At 41.9% G+C, this 17500-nt stretch overlaps 1 protein-coding gene across 6 annotated transcripts in view; it reads left to right on the plus strand.

Annotated features, from left to right (window-relative positions):
• ppfia2 (PTPRF interacting protein alpha 2) overlaps positions 1-17500 on the plus strand; it is a 147867-nt gene that overhangs the window by 84686 nt on the left and 45681 nt on the right. For all 6 annotated transcript variants that reach the window (XR_008398432.1, XM_053688484.1, XM_053688485.1 and 3 more), the window contains 4 exons: positions 6196-6297; positions 12130-12294; positions 13340-13414; positions 14299-14403. Coding sequence is in view for 5 of the 6 variants with exons in the window: in XM_053688484.1 (XP_053544459.1) it covers positions 6196-6297; positions 12130-12294; positions 13340-13414; positions 14299-14403 (447 nt within the window). In the remaining variant the exon portion in view is untranslated. The remainder of the gene's footprint in view (positions 1-6195; positions 6298-12129; positions 12295-13339; positions 13415-14298; positions 14404-17500) is intronic.

Below are 17500 nucleotides of genomic sequence, written 5' to 3' on the forward strand. Positions count from 1 at the left end.
ACGATTTGGATTTATCTGCCTTTGTCTCCTTTAATAAAACTATTAACTGCACTTGCATCCGTCCTAATCTCCCTTACGTCTCGCGAGGTGACAGTCGTGGATCATCCAGGTAACGACACACAGTATTAAGAATCAAGGGTATGTAAACTTTTGTACGGGGTAATTTATATAAATTCAGGTATTATCTTGTCCTGTGGACTAAATGTAAACATCTGTTATGTGAAATAGTTTATTCAGGTCAGAACTAAATAAACAAAATAATATGGGATTTTTATGATCTGTCTCATTCACAGACTGACCACCAGGACTAGCATGATAACTATACATCACATAAAACACGGAGCAGCAATCCATCTGCAAACTCAGAGAGGAAGAACTGCTAACACGCTATCCTTATTCCCACTTCATGTGCGCTATGATTGGTCAATAATTCCCGATCACCATCAGTAACCCAGTTGAGGAACATAGAGACAAATATCCAGCAAAAAATGATTTGTTGGAATACGGGCATAAGGAATAAATAAAGCGTTTCTTCCCAAATCTCACTATGTTGCAATGGTTGCTATGGTGATGTAAATAACAAGTCAGTTGTCAGATTGGTGGGCTGATTATGAGAGAATTTTGTGCAAATTGTCCTGGATGAGGCGGGATTTGTCAGAAAACAAGCGAGGAGCAAAACCGGAATACAAGAAAATATATCCGATAAGTGGTGTGAAAAAATAACGCGTGTCTGTGATTGTTTTTGGGTTTATTTTTGTCCAGATTGTTAGTGAACTTATGAATAGTCACAAAGATGAAAGGTACGTTTATTAAAATGGTGTAATTTAATAACGGTGTGCGTCCAAACTGGACGTGTTGTTGTAATAACTGATAGGGTGTGAATGACGGGATGATGTTAGCATTTGTAGCTGCATGCTAAGGTGTTTATCTCAGACATTATGCATTACTGCATTACTTACTGCCTGTTCTGTGCTTAGCTACCTCGCTATAAGATACCTAAGACCAAATCATTTTCTCCAACTTATCAGAGATTTTCTCAGGATCCTGTACTATTGCCCATTGAATGGGTTATTGAGGGTTTCTGGGTTAGACTCCAGATCCACTGCCATCCTGACCAGGATAAACTGAAGATGAATAAATGAAGTGACTTTTCTTCATAATAGTAGCATTTATTTAATTGAAAAACTGGAAAAATGGCTCTTCTATGGCATCACTGCGAATAATAATTTCTGGCACCTTCAATTTGAAGAATGTTGTTTTAGGTTGTCTTCAATCTTGTGAATATGTGGGACTGTTTGATCAGAGAGTTTGGTATGTTTTGTAAAGTGTGGAAGCTATTTGCGAGGTCGCGAGTGGTCCAGAGAACCAATCCCTGATCATCTTGTAAATTGTGGTTTGGGGCTTGCTTCACCCGAAACATAGTGTGGTCCAAACTGTGTGTGAAAGCTATCCACTCTCAATGCTGCACGCCAAGCAATGTGATCGGTTCAACGTGTCAAGTTACTTCCTGTTTCAGGTTTGATCATGGCAGGGAAAGGGCTCTAAAAACCTTCTTGCACAAGATTGGCTCCTCGTTTGCAGGTGATATGCCATGCATCTAAAAAGTGCTGTTCTTCGCCACTTGAGTGTTTGTGCCAAAGGAAAATAACTAAAAACATTAAACGGATAAACTTAGTGACATATTCCACAATCGAGCCTCGGTTTGTAAAGAAGTTTTTTCTGTTTGGAAGCAGCCATGTGATTATGAGCCCCGCCCCAATTATTCGAGCCGAGTGTGAAAATGCCATTATTTGCAGTGAAGTTGGTTTACTCACTTAAACATCCCACGACTGGTGTTTTTATATACTGCTGAATTATTTCAGATTCCTCCGTCTTGGTGTATCGTCACTCTCGCATCGCCTGAACAGCAGCTCACTGGGAGCAGCTTGTTGAGTCTGTCTGGTCTTCTTCCTCCTTCCTCCTGTCTGAATCCATGTTGAACATGCTGTAATTACAGCGTCTCTCTGTTTCTCTCCAACACCTCTCCAGTTCTCACCTCTTCCCTAATCAACACGTTTTAATTAGCACTCTGACTGTGCATGGATCCCGTGACGAGGACATCTCATGTCTTAGACTGTCTTGTGTACATGTAATGCTAAATATTTACTGTCCCTAAATATAAATGGCTTTCGGTGCATCACAGTATCTGCTTCCAACTCCAGCGATGTGTAAAAAAGAGACGGTACAACAACGGCGTAGTGTTGATACAAGGGTTCTGCAAGAATATAGTTTAAAGTGGACATTGAAGGGGACTCACAGTTTGGTTTGTACCTCGGGAGGGGCTCCTAAAGGTTCCATGCAGAACCCTACAACAGTGTGTTTCCTTTTCAGAAAAAGTTCCACGTGAGATGCTAAGAACCCTTAGGGTTTCCTTCAGAGATACAGGATTCTTTGGTTTGTCCCAAGAAAGTTGCTTATCAGCTAACAGAGAACATTCAGGAAGTGCATAAGTGAGTAACAAACTGTGTGTGTGTGTGTGTGTGTGTGTGTGTGTGTGTGTGTGTGTTGATTATTTTAATGTGATTGGCAGCTAACAAATCAGAATCGAGAATCAAGAGCCCTGAGGTGTGACATTTCTTAATAAACCACGTTCTAACCAGAATAAGGTCTAATCTTTTAATTCGGTCCTTGTTGTTTGTTTTTTTATTCAGGATAATTAAAACGTTAATTGGTGGTATTAGTTGGAGTCCTCTTTGGATGCGTCTCAGAGGTTTGTAAGACCTAATAAAGGATCTGGTTGCGTAATTCCAGCATTGTTTTTGTTTTGTTTTTCATGTCTCTATTAATAATAATGTGTGTTGCATCAGCAGGATCCTCAGCCCTACTGTAGTGTTTACTATTTAAGAATATTAGGCCGTATTCCTTTAGATTTTGGAACAGTGTCATATGTTTTACTACGTTCCAGGATTATAAAAAAACGTAAAGAATTTTAGTTCTAGCAGTACAAACAGAACGTGTGTCACTCAGCAAAAAAAGAAACATCCCTTTTTCAGGAGACTGTATTTTAAAGATCATTTTATATAATCCAAATATTCTTTACAGATCTTTATTGAAGGGTTTAAACGATGTTTTTCACGCTTGTTCAGTGAACCATAAACAGTTATTGCACATGTACCTGTGGAGCAGTCCTTAAGAGTTTACAGGCGGAAGATGATTAAGGTCACAGTTACAATAAGTTCGGACACTAAAGAGACCTTTCTACTGACTCTGAAAAACACCAGGAGAAAGATGTCTAGGGTTCCTGCTCTCCTGCGTGAACATGCCATAGACCTGCTGCAGGGAGGCGTGAGGACTGCGGATGTGTTCAGAGCAATAAACTGTAACGTCTGTAATGTAAGACGTCTGAGACGGTGCTACAGGGAGACAGGAAGGACAGCTGATCGTCCTCGCAGTGGAACATTACATGTAAGCATGTGTCCTCCAGACGTGATGGAGAACTTGCAGATGCCTTGGTGGAAGAGTGGAGGAACATCTCACAGCAAGAACTGACCAATCTGATGCAGTCCATGAGGATGAGATGCTCTGTAGTACTTAAAACAGCTGGAGAACCCCAGATACTTACTGTTCCTTCTGATATCAAACTCCACTTTATTCAGGGACTCATTCTTTCATTTCTTTTCCTCAAACGTCTGTGAAACTTCTTCAGTTTGTGTCTCAGTTGTTGAATGTTTTTTTATTTTAATACAACTATTTACACGTTAAGAAATTTGCTAGAAATAAAAGCAGTTGAATGCGAGAGGACGTTTTGTTGCTGAGTATATTTATATCTGAAATAATAAACTCTTGACATCAGGTGGAGGAGATGTTAATAATAAATCACCCGAATGCACTTCTCTGCCATGTTCACTACATCACGCATGGGGAGAATGAGTATACTGTGACCTTTGACCTGCTGTGAGGTCACAGTGTGAGACTGAATGCAAAAACAGCAGATGGTTCAGATACTCTGCAGATCTGCTATTCTCCACATCGTGCACTGCTCCATGCTCCTAAGTAAATGTTTTGAGCTGGAAGTCACAGTGGCATGTTTGTTTAGAGCCCAGATGTTTGGTCAGAGGTTCTGGAATGTTTTTGTCTCTCTGGAGGAACACTTAAAGGTTCCTTACAACCGACTGTTTCCTTTTCAAGTCAGATGTCAAGAACCCTTATCTAACTCTTTTATTCCAAGAACATAGGTGTAAGATGCCAACTATGACATCACTATAAGCGGACACTTTGGAGGCGGAGCCTGAGCAGTTAGATGCTTTGTTGCTAATTTTTATTCCGTCTGCCTCCAGCTGTACAATATCCTTTTGCATTTTCTTCCCTTGCTGGTGGCATGAGTTAGCAAGGTTGCTATGGGCTAGCAAATAATAGTGTAGGAACAAGCATAGCAAAATGTCACAGTGAGCTCTTTGTAGAGAGCTCAGAATTTTTGGTGGTTTTATTGGTTCCAGATTCAATAATGTCCCATAGTGTGTTGAAATTATCGTGAAATTCAGTCTTAAGTCTTGGAATACACAATGCTGTTATTTATGTTCAGGAAAGATTCAAGGGTTTAAGTACTTAAGAGCTCTTCTCTGGTGAGTTATTTCTAGACAATTCTCATTCGTGATTACGATTAGAAATGTCACCTATTTATTTCATACATAGAACATATTCCTAGCTGGCTCACCAATGCTGAACTCAGTTGAGAAGTGTGTGATGTCAAAATTGAAATGTTCAGTTCTCTGATTTGGTAAACACATTTTGGGTCAGAATGGATCTCATCGAGTCATGATGGGTTGCAGCTCGACAATGTTCTTGCCTCTCCTGGCTGGCTCACCATAAGTTTTTAGTGTAGCACATTGTGGTGGTGGTGGTGGTGGTTATGGTGATATAAGGGTTGTTTTTTTACTCAGTACACTGGCTAATTATTTTTTGAAGCTATTAGCACTGTGCTACATGTGGGAATTCATGACACGTGCTAGCACAAACCTGAACAGTTCCATAATGAATAAAAAAGAGCAATGCAGAGAGTCACTGAACTTCACAGTTGTAATAAATGACTGAGGATGTGTCAGCACAAAAGTCTCTTTAGTAGCTGTGGTTTATGAGAAATTTTACAAACCTAATCAACTTGCATCTAAACTTTGTCTCTACAGTTCTCCATCGTCACTGCCTCGTCCCTCTTCTCTCTATAATCATTAGCGACTGGTCTTTTGGATGTTAGGATTCTCATACCCTCAGATCCCGGTCCAATTACTGAGCCATCATTAATCTAACTCCGCCGTGTAGGAGGGATAAAATCAATATCCGTGTTATTGAGGTGTGATAAACTCAACTGCGTCCTCGGCCTGCTCAGGGGACGTAGTGTTTTCCTCTGGCCTTTATCATTATCTCATCTAACACTGCTCAATTAACTCTAAATAAACCATTTGAGTGGTAAAGCGTTGGGATGGTGTTTGTAAATATAGCAGCAATCAACACAGTGTGTATAATGTAAAAAACAACAACAACCTCAATCTTGTGTCATCAGCTAACTGAGCAACTCCTGGCTGGCTCACCACATGTTACATGATCATCTACAACAGATCATCCTGTACACATGGAATTCAATTTCCCTGGGGTGTACTTATTTTTTCACATGACTGTATTGTCATACTTCCTGGCTACTGTTTCCATTACTTGCTGTATTTTGATCTATTTTTGCTAACTTGTTAACACCTACTTTAGTGAATGCTGCAGCTACATGAAGACGAAGTGTAAAGGGAATGTGTGTAAAGCTAATTAAAATGTGCTCCAGGGTGTGTGTGTGTGTGTGTGTGTGTGTGTGTGTGTGTTAAATGTGCAGTAAGGCCAACGTGTTCGGCTACGTGAACACATCCGTGGGTTTATGGGAAAATGCAGGGTCATCGAGACCTGCTCTAATTGGCCTCCGGTTCTGTGACATTTACATCTGCATCCAATCAATCGTGTGTATGTGGGTGTGTGTGTGTGCCTGCATGTGTGTGTGTCCATGTGAACATAAGTGAATCCAACTTATCCAGTCAAATTACATTTGATCCTGTATATAAATAAGAAACGTTTATGAATATTTGTAAAGTCGTCCATGTTTTTGAGTTAGCATGAGGACACCATCTTGCTATAAAAAAGAAAAGTGTATGATGCTAAACTGGTGATCTTTGTGTTCTGCAGGAGTTTGCGGCCCTGACGAAAGAGCTGAATGCCTGCCGAGAACAGCTGCTGGAGAAAGAGGAGGAGATCTCCGAGCTCAAGGCTGAGAGGAACAACACCAGGGTGAATGGATGGAATTCTTCATAGTTGGCGTATAAGCAATAACTAATTAGCTGAGGGTGAAATTAGCATGTGTAGGTTGTAAAAATAAAGGTTACCTAACTAGCGGGCTAGCACTGAGAACTAGGGGCTACACTTTCTGGCTAGCTAGAGTGGAATCCTGACGTAAACTACACTATATGACCAAAAGTATGCGGACACGTGACTATCACACCCATATTGTGCTTGTTGAACATCTCATTCCAGAATTGTTCCCCTTTTGCTGTTATACTAACCATCTCCATTGGTGGACAGTCCATGTCTTCAGCGGAATATACTTCATATCGAGACTGTGGTGAATTTCCTGATTACACAGTTTCACTCTTTGTTTTATTGTGTAGTACACAGTTATAGAAGGGAATTATTGGCAATCACACTATCTGGTGTCACCCAGATGAGGATGGGTTCTGTTTTGAGTGTGGCTCCTCTCAAGATTTCTTCCTCATATCGTCTCAGGAAGTTTTTCCTTGCCACCGTTGCTTTTGGCGGCTTTTTAGAGATAAATTTATCAATTTTCAATTCAGACATTCTATACAATTGTGTGCAACAGTTTAGAGAAGAATCACATATGAGTGTGATGGTCAGGGGTGCACATACTTTTGGCCATATAGTGCAGCTCTTTATCACTCTGGCAAGGAGGTTAAACTAACCCCAAAGTAGTGCACTCACTTTGGGGGCATGAACTGCCATCTTTTGTTACAGAAGCATTGTAGGTGGGAATTGTGTTCTGATTGGTTACAGCGGAACTGGGGGCGGGAATTGTGTTCTGATTTGTTACAGCGGAATTGGAGGCGGGAATTGTGTTCTGATTTGTTACAGCGGAATTGGGGGTGGGAATTGTGCTCTGATTGGTTATAGTGGAATTGGGGGTGGGAATTGTGCTCTGATTGGTTACAGTGGAATTGGGGGTGGGAATTGTGCTCTGATTGGTTACAGTGGAATTGGGGGTGGGAATTGTGCTCTGATTGGTTACAGTGGAATTGGAGGCAGGAATTGTGTTCTGATTGGTTACAGTGGAATTGGAGGCAGGAATTGTGTTCTGCTTGGTCGAAGTGGAATTTTGGAGGAAGGGATCTTTGGTCTGATTTGGTCGGAAAGTGAGGTCCAATTGTTATCGAGGCTTTGTGGGGCGGGGCCTTTGATCTGATTGGTTACAGTGGTGAAAGAGCACATCTAATATATAGGATTATAACTGATGATTTATCACCGCTACGTTTGGTTGAAGGCTACAACATGACATATGGATATATATGGATATGGAGTCAACAGGTTTTCTGTCAAAAAGACTAAAATGCATATCGTTAGTTACAGAATGGCAGGATATAAACATCTTGTAATGATGGCGTCAGTTTGGAGGTGTGATGAAAATGCCCACGCTGTCTCAGAGATGCCTCAACTCACCTCAATCTCAGCAGAGACACAGCGTGAGAAAGAATTTATTCGCACCTCATTTTCACCTCCAGGCCTGTATGGTTCCCCTCTGGGCTCGGGTGAGTCAAGCGTACTGACATTCCTACCAAAATTCAATTAAACACCGGTTCCCACTACAGCCAAGTGCTCACTGATAAAATCCAGGACATAAAGTTACATATTTGAAGAGCCTCATGATCCTCGAGCTGTACGGAGGAGACAGAGCGCTGATAAGACCAGACGGAGGAGAGAATAAAGTGTTGCTTTAACGAGCTGAGTGTTTAATTATGAGGAGATGAGGCAGCGTTCTTGTAAGGATAAAAACATATCACAAAGCACATTTACACTGACATTTACGCTAACACTCATCGCTAGCAGGTGTTATGTTATGTTAACATAAGCATGGAGCACATTTGTGGTTAGAGATGACGCCGGGCCTGTGCTAATCATCTATACAAATGCTAGTTGATTTATAAACCAATCAAAAGTAAACCACAAATGTTTATTTCTTATTGCTGATTGGGTGTCATTTAGCTCAAATGTAGTCTTTTAGCCAAGACATTATTCTGGAGCTACATATGAGGCTAACAAGTATAGCACCACCGGTTTAGCACTGTGCTAACTCAACACCATGATTCAGAGTTCGACAGGAGTTCTAGAATATGTTGTGACTATAGATGGGGGTCCAGGATAAGCTTTTCTCAGGGGGCGCACCTGGCCGAATACAAAGTACACTTGAAACCGGTTCTTAGAATTACACTTACGTGCATTTATTTATTGCGAAGATGCCTTTATCGCAAACTGATCATAAATGAGGCAGAATACACGTTGCACTGAGAGCTGAGCAGTTCAGGGTGTGACGTCGGAATGGAGGTACGCGCCCCAGAGAAGATTTTAAGCTATTGTTCTCAAGGTCCCCAGGTCGGAGACTTTATTCAGTCGATCAAGTTTTTAGAGAACTAGACCGTGGGACCCCAGGAGCCTGAAACAAATGCTTGTGAGGCTCTACTCAGCGTTAATTACAACTATTAGCGCTTGTTTGAAGCTGTTATAACGTATATAGTTACATAGTGCCAAATATATGCATATGCAGCCTTTTACACGTATGTGTACACTGCCACTGTACACAGCCCCTCACATTTGTGTAAATATTTGATGATATCTTTTCATGTGACAGCACTGAAGAAAGGACACTGTGCTACAGTGTAAAGTAGTGAGTGTACAGCTTGTGTAACAGTGTCAATTTGCTGTCCATCAAAATAACTCAACACACAGCCATTATTATCTAAATCTCTGGCAACAATAGTGAGTACACCCCTAAGGGAAAATGTCCAAATTGGGCCCAGTTAGCCGTTTTCCCTCCCCGCTGTCATGTGACTTGTTAGTGTTACAAGGTCTCAGGTGTGAATGGGGAGCAGGATGTTAAATTTGGTGTCATCGCTCTCACACTCCCTCATACTGGTCACTGGAAGTTCAACATGGCACAGAACTCTCTGAGGATCAAGTAACCTAGAGCCTGACAGTGCTGGGGCTTGAACCCCCGACCAGTGGATATATATCCAATATCAGTGGTTACAATAAGGCAGCCTAGGTAGATTAACCTAGCATAAATATGGCTAATTAGCAGCAGCACTAAATCGTACACTTCACTCAGTTCTCAGTAAATTCAGTCTCCGATTAACGAACGACCAACGGAGCGTTTGTGGGACAGGCGAAGAGGCGACTGTGGGACGAGCGCTCAGATATTTCTTACTTTGAATAAAATCTTCTGATCTAAAAGATATTATATTCCATACATTAGCGTAATAAACTGGAGAATACTGTAAGAAAGCATTCAAAACAATTTGAATAATATATATATATATATATACTTAACAGAGATACAAATGTAAATGAGCTTTTTAATTTTGTATATTATAAACGTGTTAAATGTGACTGTGGTATGTGGAATTAGCTTTAAATACTGCAAATGTTTAAGGAAAAATATCAAATTATTAAGCATGCGGCCTGAGCTATAATTCCCAGGAAGAACAGGGTTCTTCAAGGGCTCTTTACAGGTGTACTGGATAATGAAGGGTTCTTTTGTGTCCTGAAATGATTCTATTTGAAATGACAGGAAATGACACTCTGTTGTAGGGTTCCACGTAGAACCTGTGAAGGGATAGTTCACCCAAAAATAAAAATTCTGTCATTATTTACTCACCCTCACGTCGGTCCAAACCTGTACACATTTCTCTCTTCTGCGGAAAACAAAGGAAGATATTTTAAAGAATGTTGGTAACCAAAACTGTTTTGGTGCCCATTGACTTCCACTGTATGGACAACAAAAAAAAAAAAGATATTTCTTAAAATATCCACAGAAAAAAGTCAGTCGTACAGTTTTGGAACGACATGAAGGTGAGTAAATGAACCATCCCTTTAAGAGTTCTACCAGAGGAACAACTGAAGAACCCTTAAGTGTGTATTTGTTGTTTCTTCTCTGAATCCTCTGGACTTTCCTGTATTTCCTCACCAGGATTCTGGTGATGCAGTAGCTGAGATCACATGGCCGTGATCTGGTGTGGGTTCTGTGTGAGCGTTTAGGGTTTAATAACCGATTTGATTATGCTTAATGAAGTTTCCTTCTCGAATGAGCTTCATGGAAACACTTCTGTATAAAACACCACCGCGTAGATTTCTCGCTTTAATCAGGAAGCTGACACGAGCCTGACCTCTGATTCCCACCTCACACCCACAGCTCACTTACACGTATTTGAGGAAATATGGACACTTTTGGAAATGTTAGGGTTTCAGGATTTTCAGGCATTGCATCGAACAGGACTGCAGGTGTTTGAATACTTTTAGGAGCTCTGAGGAAAACCTTTAATGATTTGGTTTTTAGGGATTTGTTATGTATGGATGTGTTATGGATTCTTATGAATGTGTATGTATTTCTGGACTAGAACACAGATATTTTATTGCGTATATTAATGGGATTGTAGATGTTTCTAGACCTTTAAAGTACTTCATTCGGAGTGACACCGAAGCTAGAGTGGGGAAATCATTTTGGGATTACGGTCATTCGTAATTCCTGCTCTCCAGCCAGCCACCATTTTGTTTTCGTGTTGGACGCTGTCCATGGTGCTGAACTTTGGCCATTTTCAAGAATACCTTTAAGTGATTTATCCATCCATCCATCCATCCATCTTCTACCGCTTACTCCTTAAACCTCTTTAAAAGGTACTTTTGAGAACTTTAAGGAGGTTTGGATGTCTCTTTTTTTAGGGATTTGGTGGAGTTTAAAAAAAACTTTTAGATCATTTTAGGCACTTTATTTTATATCATTTATTGTACTTCTTGAATAGATTTTGTACATTTGCAGAAACACTTTTGGGTAATTTTGGGAACTGAAAATGATACCTTCAGAGACTTTTCAGAATTCTCTGGAATACTTTGAGATAATGTTAAGAATATAAAGAGTACCTTTACAGATTTATGAGGATTTTTTGGAATGGTTTTAGGTTATTGGAAGAACTTTAAAAAGTACTTTTAGAGACTTTGGGACACTTTCTTGAATACTTGAAAATACCTGGAAAAAAGTACCTGTTATAGACTTTTAGTGAGTGTCGGGATTCATTTTGGGTAATTTTAGGTACTTACAAAGGTACTTTTAGAGACTTTGTGGATGTCACACTCCACAGTAGAGGTTAATGGCTAATATGAGAGTAGATACTCAGGACTTTAAGAATTTGCCATTTTTTTATCTTTTTACCTAGCGTACTAGGTTTAAATGTTATAATGTTTTCGTGGCAGTTGTTTCTGGTGTTTTAGTTGTGCTGTCCGTTTGATCTCTGTACCAGTGTTATATTAGAACGTCGTGAATTGTTTGCCCAGTACGGGGCTCACAGTCCTCCCCTTTCCCATCGCTCTGCTCGCCTACAGCTAAACACAGTCATGATACTCTGCACACAGAAACCCAACCGTGTCCTGACTCACCTTAGAACAGATTTGTGGTGATAAAATAATTCTTTTGTTTATACTGATTAAAAATGTCCGATAAGTCGATTATCTCCCGTGTACTGTGAGAAAGGGTTATGGAGTTCTGCGTATTTCTCGTTTAGAAATAGTTTTTGCTCATTTTAGGGATTTAAAAAAGGTACCTGTAGAGATTCGTGATCACTTTCGGGAATACTATAAGTGCTTTAAGCATTTTACAGAGTACTGTTAGTGTCTTAGGAGTTTTTGGCACTGCAAAGTGTACTTTCAGAGATGTTTAAAGGAATTGTATTGAATGTTTTCGAGAATAATTTTAGGCAGTGGTGATATTTATTATTTAGGAGTGTTTAGCCACATTTAAGAATGCTTTCAGTTCTTATATTGCTGCATGATGATGGTGTATGTCCTCAGCTGCTGCTGGAGCATTTGGAGTGTTTGGTGTCTCGTCACGAGCGCTCTCTCAGGATGACGGTGGTGAAGCGACAGGCTCAGTCTCCATCAGGAGTCTCCAGCGAGGTGGAAGTTCTCAAAGCTCTCAAATCCCTGTTTGAGCATCACAAAGCTCTGGATGAAAAGGTGAAGCTCAGATCTGAGCCTTCCTCTAAGCCATTTTCATCACGGTACGAGACACGACGCAGTCAGTGGGTGTGTTCGAGTATCAGGAAAACTTGATGACGTCATCAAACGTAGACGCAGACACGGACAGGCTGAAACACTCGCACGTAGAATTAAAATAAAGTCTCATTATTGCAGTACTGTTCTTTTTTTTTTTTTTTTTTTTTTTTAAGACATATAACAAGCAGTATTCATAACAACATGTCCTCCAATGTCACTTTTTTGTTCATGATATCCACCCAGTCCTCCCTCCCTTCTCCTTCCTGTGGAGTCATAGCTTCAGTCCGTGTTGAAGCTTTACAGAGTGAAGGAGCGTCAGAGAGGAAGTGAATATGATATAAAAAGCTGTGATAAAAATAGCTGTAAAAGGGGGAGAGGGGGAAAAAAACGGAAAAGGGGAATCAGGAATGATAATTATCCTTATTGAAGATATGGGTGATTCGGGATTCATCTGGTTTTGATAATGGAAGTGATATAACCCCCCACCCCCCCACACACACCCCCCCTCCTAAAACGACGACAAAAAAAAATACCGCCTGGATGTTTGAAACCGTGTACAGATGAGCCATATGAGTGAAACTGCGTAGTGAAAATACTCGACACAGCGGCACACGATATTCAGAGGAAACACACTAAGACCCGGGTCCGTCTGTGAGGCGCGGTGGAGGTAGCGTCGCGGTTTGGCGCTGGACAGCCTGCCGTCACTGAGGGAAGATTAAACCACGATTTCAAGAAATGCACCCGATTCTAAACTAAGCTGAACTGTGAGAGGTGGGATATTGAAGAACATGAGTCATTAGCACGAAATAAACTCCTGTCCTGCTTCATTTTGAAATGCTGCGTTAAGCTTTACGTATTACGGTCAATTAAATGTGAACACGCTGAAATAAAGTACTGCATTCCAATTTTATAACTAATGATAAAGATGTTTTTATTTATTTGTTTAAATATATTGTCGTCGTCCGTCCGTCCGTCCGTCCCCCCCCACCCCCCCATGTACCTGTAGGTGAGAGAGAGGCTACGTGTGTCCCTTGAAAGAGTCTCTGCCTTGGAGGAGGAGCTAACTGCTGCCAATCAGGAGGTAAGAACTAATCAGATCATCAGTGTCTGATGCGTGGCTTCTGTGTGTGTCCTGTCAGTCACTTTCTCTCTTTCAGTCTCTTATTCTTTCTACTTTGGTCTCTGACATTTCTGAGCTTTCTTTTTTCTTCTCTTCTCTCTCTCTCACACACACACACACACACACACACACACACACACACACACACAGCTTCCTCTTTAAACATGACATGGGAGCAAAGTAATCCCTGTATGCCCTTTATCCTGATGAGAGGATGCTGTGTGTGTGTGTGTGTGTGTGTGTGTGTGTGTGTGTGTGTGTGTGTGTATTCCATGATCAGGACCAGCCTTTTTTCCAGTGACGCAGTGAGTTTTATAAATCCGTACAGTGAGATTCTATCTATGGAGAGACACAAGCGATATCATTCCTGATGCGTTGTGTGTATTTTATATTCCAGATAATTACGTATGAGGTATATTCCGGATAATTCCGCGCTATCCTCATTATCCAGGACTTTAAAGGTTAAAGGAAAAGTACTTCAGGGAAATTCTGTCATTTCCTCGCTCATGTTGTAGTTTTAAGCTGAAGGAACGTAGAATTAACTCTCATTAGCGTGTCACTGCTTCGGTGCGCAGGTGAAGCAGCTCAGCTCTGTAATTACAGTACTCACTCAAACACCTGATATTTATCTGCAGCAATGCGGTGAGTGTGTGTTTAACAAGATCAGTGTGTGTAAAGTGTAAGAGGAAAAAACCCCAGCGGGCTGATCGGGTTCCCGTGTCAATCAGTAAACATCATCCGAAAAGCTTTATACTCCTTTCTCACGCATTATGTGTGTTCACGAGTAGGTCTACTATCTAATTCTGTTTTTCATATTTAAATTCTCTCTTTCTTCCTTTCTGCAGATCGTTGCCTTAAGGGAACAGAATGCACACATTCAGAGAAAAGTGGCATCGGGTGAAGGAGCTGAGGACCTGCTCGAAGGAGACGCACAGAAAGTCCACAGCAAGGTGTCTGTCAACACTCAACAAAACATTCACAATAAAACACCGAGATTCACCCTCAAACACCGAGATTCACCATGAAACACCGACATTCACCCTCAAACACCGACATTCACCATGAAACACCGACATTCACCCTCAAACACCGACATTCACCCTCAAACACCGACATTCACCATGAAACACCGACATTCACCCTCAAACACCGACATTCACCATGAAACACCGACATTCACCCTCAAACACCGACATTCACCATGAAACACCGACATTCACCCTCAAACACCGAGATTCACCCTCAAACACCGACATTCACCATCAAACACCGAGATTCACCCTCAAACACCGACATTCACCCTCAAACACCGACATTCACCATGAAACACCGAGATTCACCCTCAAACACCGACATTCACCATGAAACACCGACATTCACCCTCAAACACCGACATTCACCATGAAACACCGAGATTCACCCTCAAACACCGACATTCACCATGAAACACCGACATTCACCCTCAAACACCGAGATTCACCCTCAAACACCGACATTCACCATGAAACACCGACATTCACCATCAAACACCGAGATTCACCCTCAAACACCGACATTCACCCTCAAACACCGACATTCACCATGAAACACCGACATTCACCCTCAAACACCGACATTCACCATGAAACACCGACATTCACCCTCAAACACCGACATTCACCATGAAACACCGACATTCACCATGAAACACCGAGATTCACCCTCAAACACCGACATTCACCATGAAACACCGACATTCACCATGAAACACCGAGATTCACCCTCAAACACCGACATTCACCCTCAAACACCGAGATTCACCATTAAACACCGACATTCACCATGAAACACCGACATTCACCCTCAAACACCGACATTCACCCTCAAACACCGAGATTCACCATGAAACACCGACATTCACCCTCAAACACCGATTCACCATGAAACACCGACATTCACCATGAAACACCGAGATTCACCCTCAAACACCGAGATTCACCATGAAACACCGACATTCACCCTCAAACACCGAGATTCACCCTCAAACACCGACATTCACCATGAAACACCGACATTCACCCTCAAACACCGATTCACCATGAAACACCGACATTCACCATGAAACACCGAGATTCACCCTCAAACACCGAGATTCACCATGAAACACCGACATTCACCCTCAAACACCGAGATTCACCCTCAAACACCGAGATTCACCATGAAACACCGAGATTCACCCTCAAACACCGACATTCACCATGAAACACCGAGATTCACCATGAAACACCGACATTCACCATTAAACACCGACATTCACCCTCAAACACCGAGATTCACCATGAAACACCGACATTCACCATGAAACACCGACATTCACCATGAAACACCGACATTCACCATGAAACACCGAGATTTACCGTCAAACACCGAGATTCACCCTCAAACACCGAGATTCACCATGAAACACCGACATTCACCATGAAACACCGACATTCACCCTCAAACACCGACATTCACCATGAAACACCGACATTCACCATGAAACACCGACATTCACCATGAAACACCGAGATTCACCCTCAAACACCGACATTCACCATGAAACACCGAGATTCACCATGAAACACCGACATTCACCCTAAAACACCGACATTCACCCTCAAACACCGACATTCACCATGAAACACCGAGATTCACCCTCAAACACCGACATTCACCCTCAAACACCGACATTCACCCTCAAACACCGACATTCACCGTCAAACACCGACATTCACCATGAAACACCGACATTCACCGTCAAACACCGACATTCACCATGAAACACCGACATTCACCATGAAACACCGACATTCACCATGAAACACAGAGATTCACCCTCAAACACAGAGATTCACCGTCAAACACCGAGATTCACCCTCAAACACCGAGATTCACCCTCAAACACCGACATTCACCAGGAAACACCGACATTCACCGTCAAACACCGACATTCACCGTCAAACACCGACATTCACCATGAAACACCGACATTCACCATGAAACACCGACATTCACCATTAAACACCGACATTCACCCTCAAACACCGAGATTCACCATGAAACACCGACATTCACCATGAAACACCGACATTCACCATTAAACACCGACATTCACCGTCAAACACCGACATTCACCCTAAAACACCGAGATTCACCATGAAACACCGACATTCACCATGAAACACCGACATTCACCATTAAACACCGACATTCACCGTCAAACACCGACATTCACCGTCAAACACCGACATTCACCCTCAAACACCGACATTCACCGTCAAACACCGACATTCACCATGAAACACCGACATTCACCATGAAACACCGACATTCACCATGAAACACAGAGATTCACCCTCAAACACAGAGATTCACCGTCAAACACCGAGATTCACCCTCAAACACCGAGATTCACCCTCAAACACCGACATTCACCAGGAAACACCGACATTCACCGTCAAACACCGACATTCACCGTCAAACACCGACATTCACCATGAAACACCGACATTCACCATGAAACACCGACATTCACCATTAAACACCGACATTCACCCTCAAACACCGAGATTCACCATGAAACACCGACATTCACCATGAAACACCGACATTCACCATTAAACACCGACATTCACCGTCAAACACCGACATTCACCCTAAAACACCGAGATTCACCATGAAACACCGACATTCACCATGAAACACCGACATTCACCATTAAACACCGACATTCACCGTCAAACACCGACATTCACCGTCAAACACCGACATTCACCGTCAAACACCGACATTCACCATTAAACACCGACATTCACCGTCAAACACCGACATTCACCATGAAACACCGACATTCACCATTAAACACCGAGATTCACCCTCAAACACCGACATTCACCATTAAACACCGACATTCACCCTCAAACACCGACATTCACCATGAAACACCGACATTCACCGTCAAACACCGACATTCACCATGAAACACCGACATTCACCATGAAACACCGACATTCACCATTAAACACC

This window comes from Ictalurus punctatus, chromosome 19 (genome assembly GCF_001660625.3).
Source record: "Ictalurus punctatus breed USDA103 chromosome 19, Coco_2.0, whole genome shotgun sequence".
NCBI lineage: Eukaryota > Metazoa > Chordata > Actinopteri > Siluriformes > Ictaluridae > Ictalurus > Ictalurus punctatus.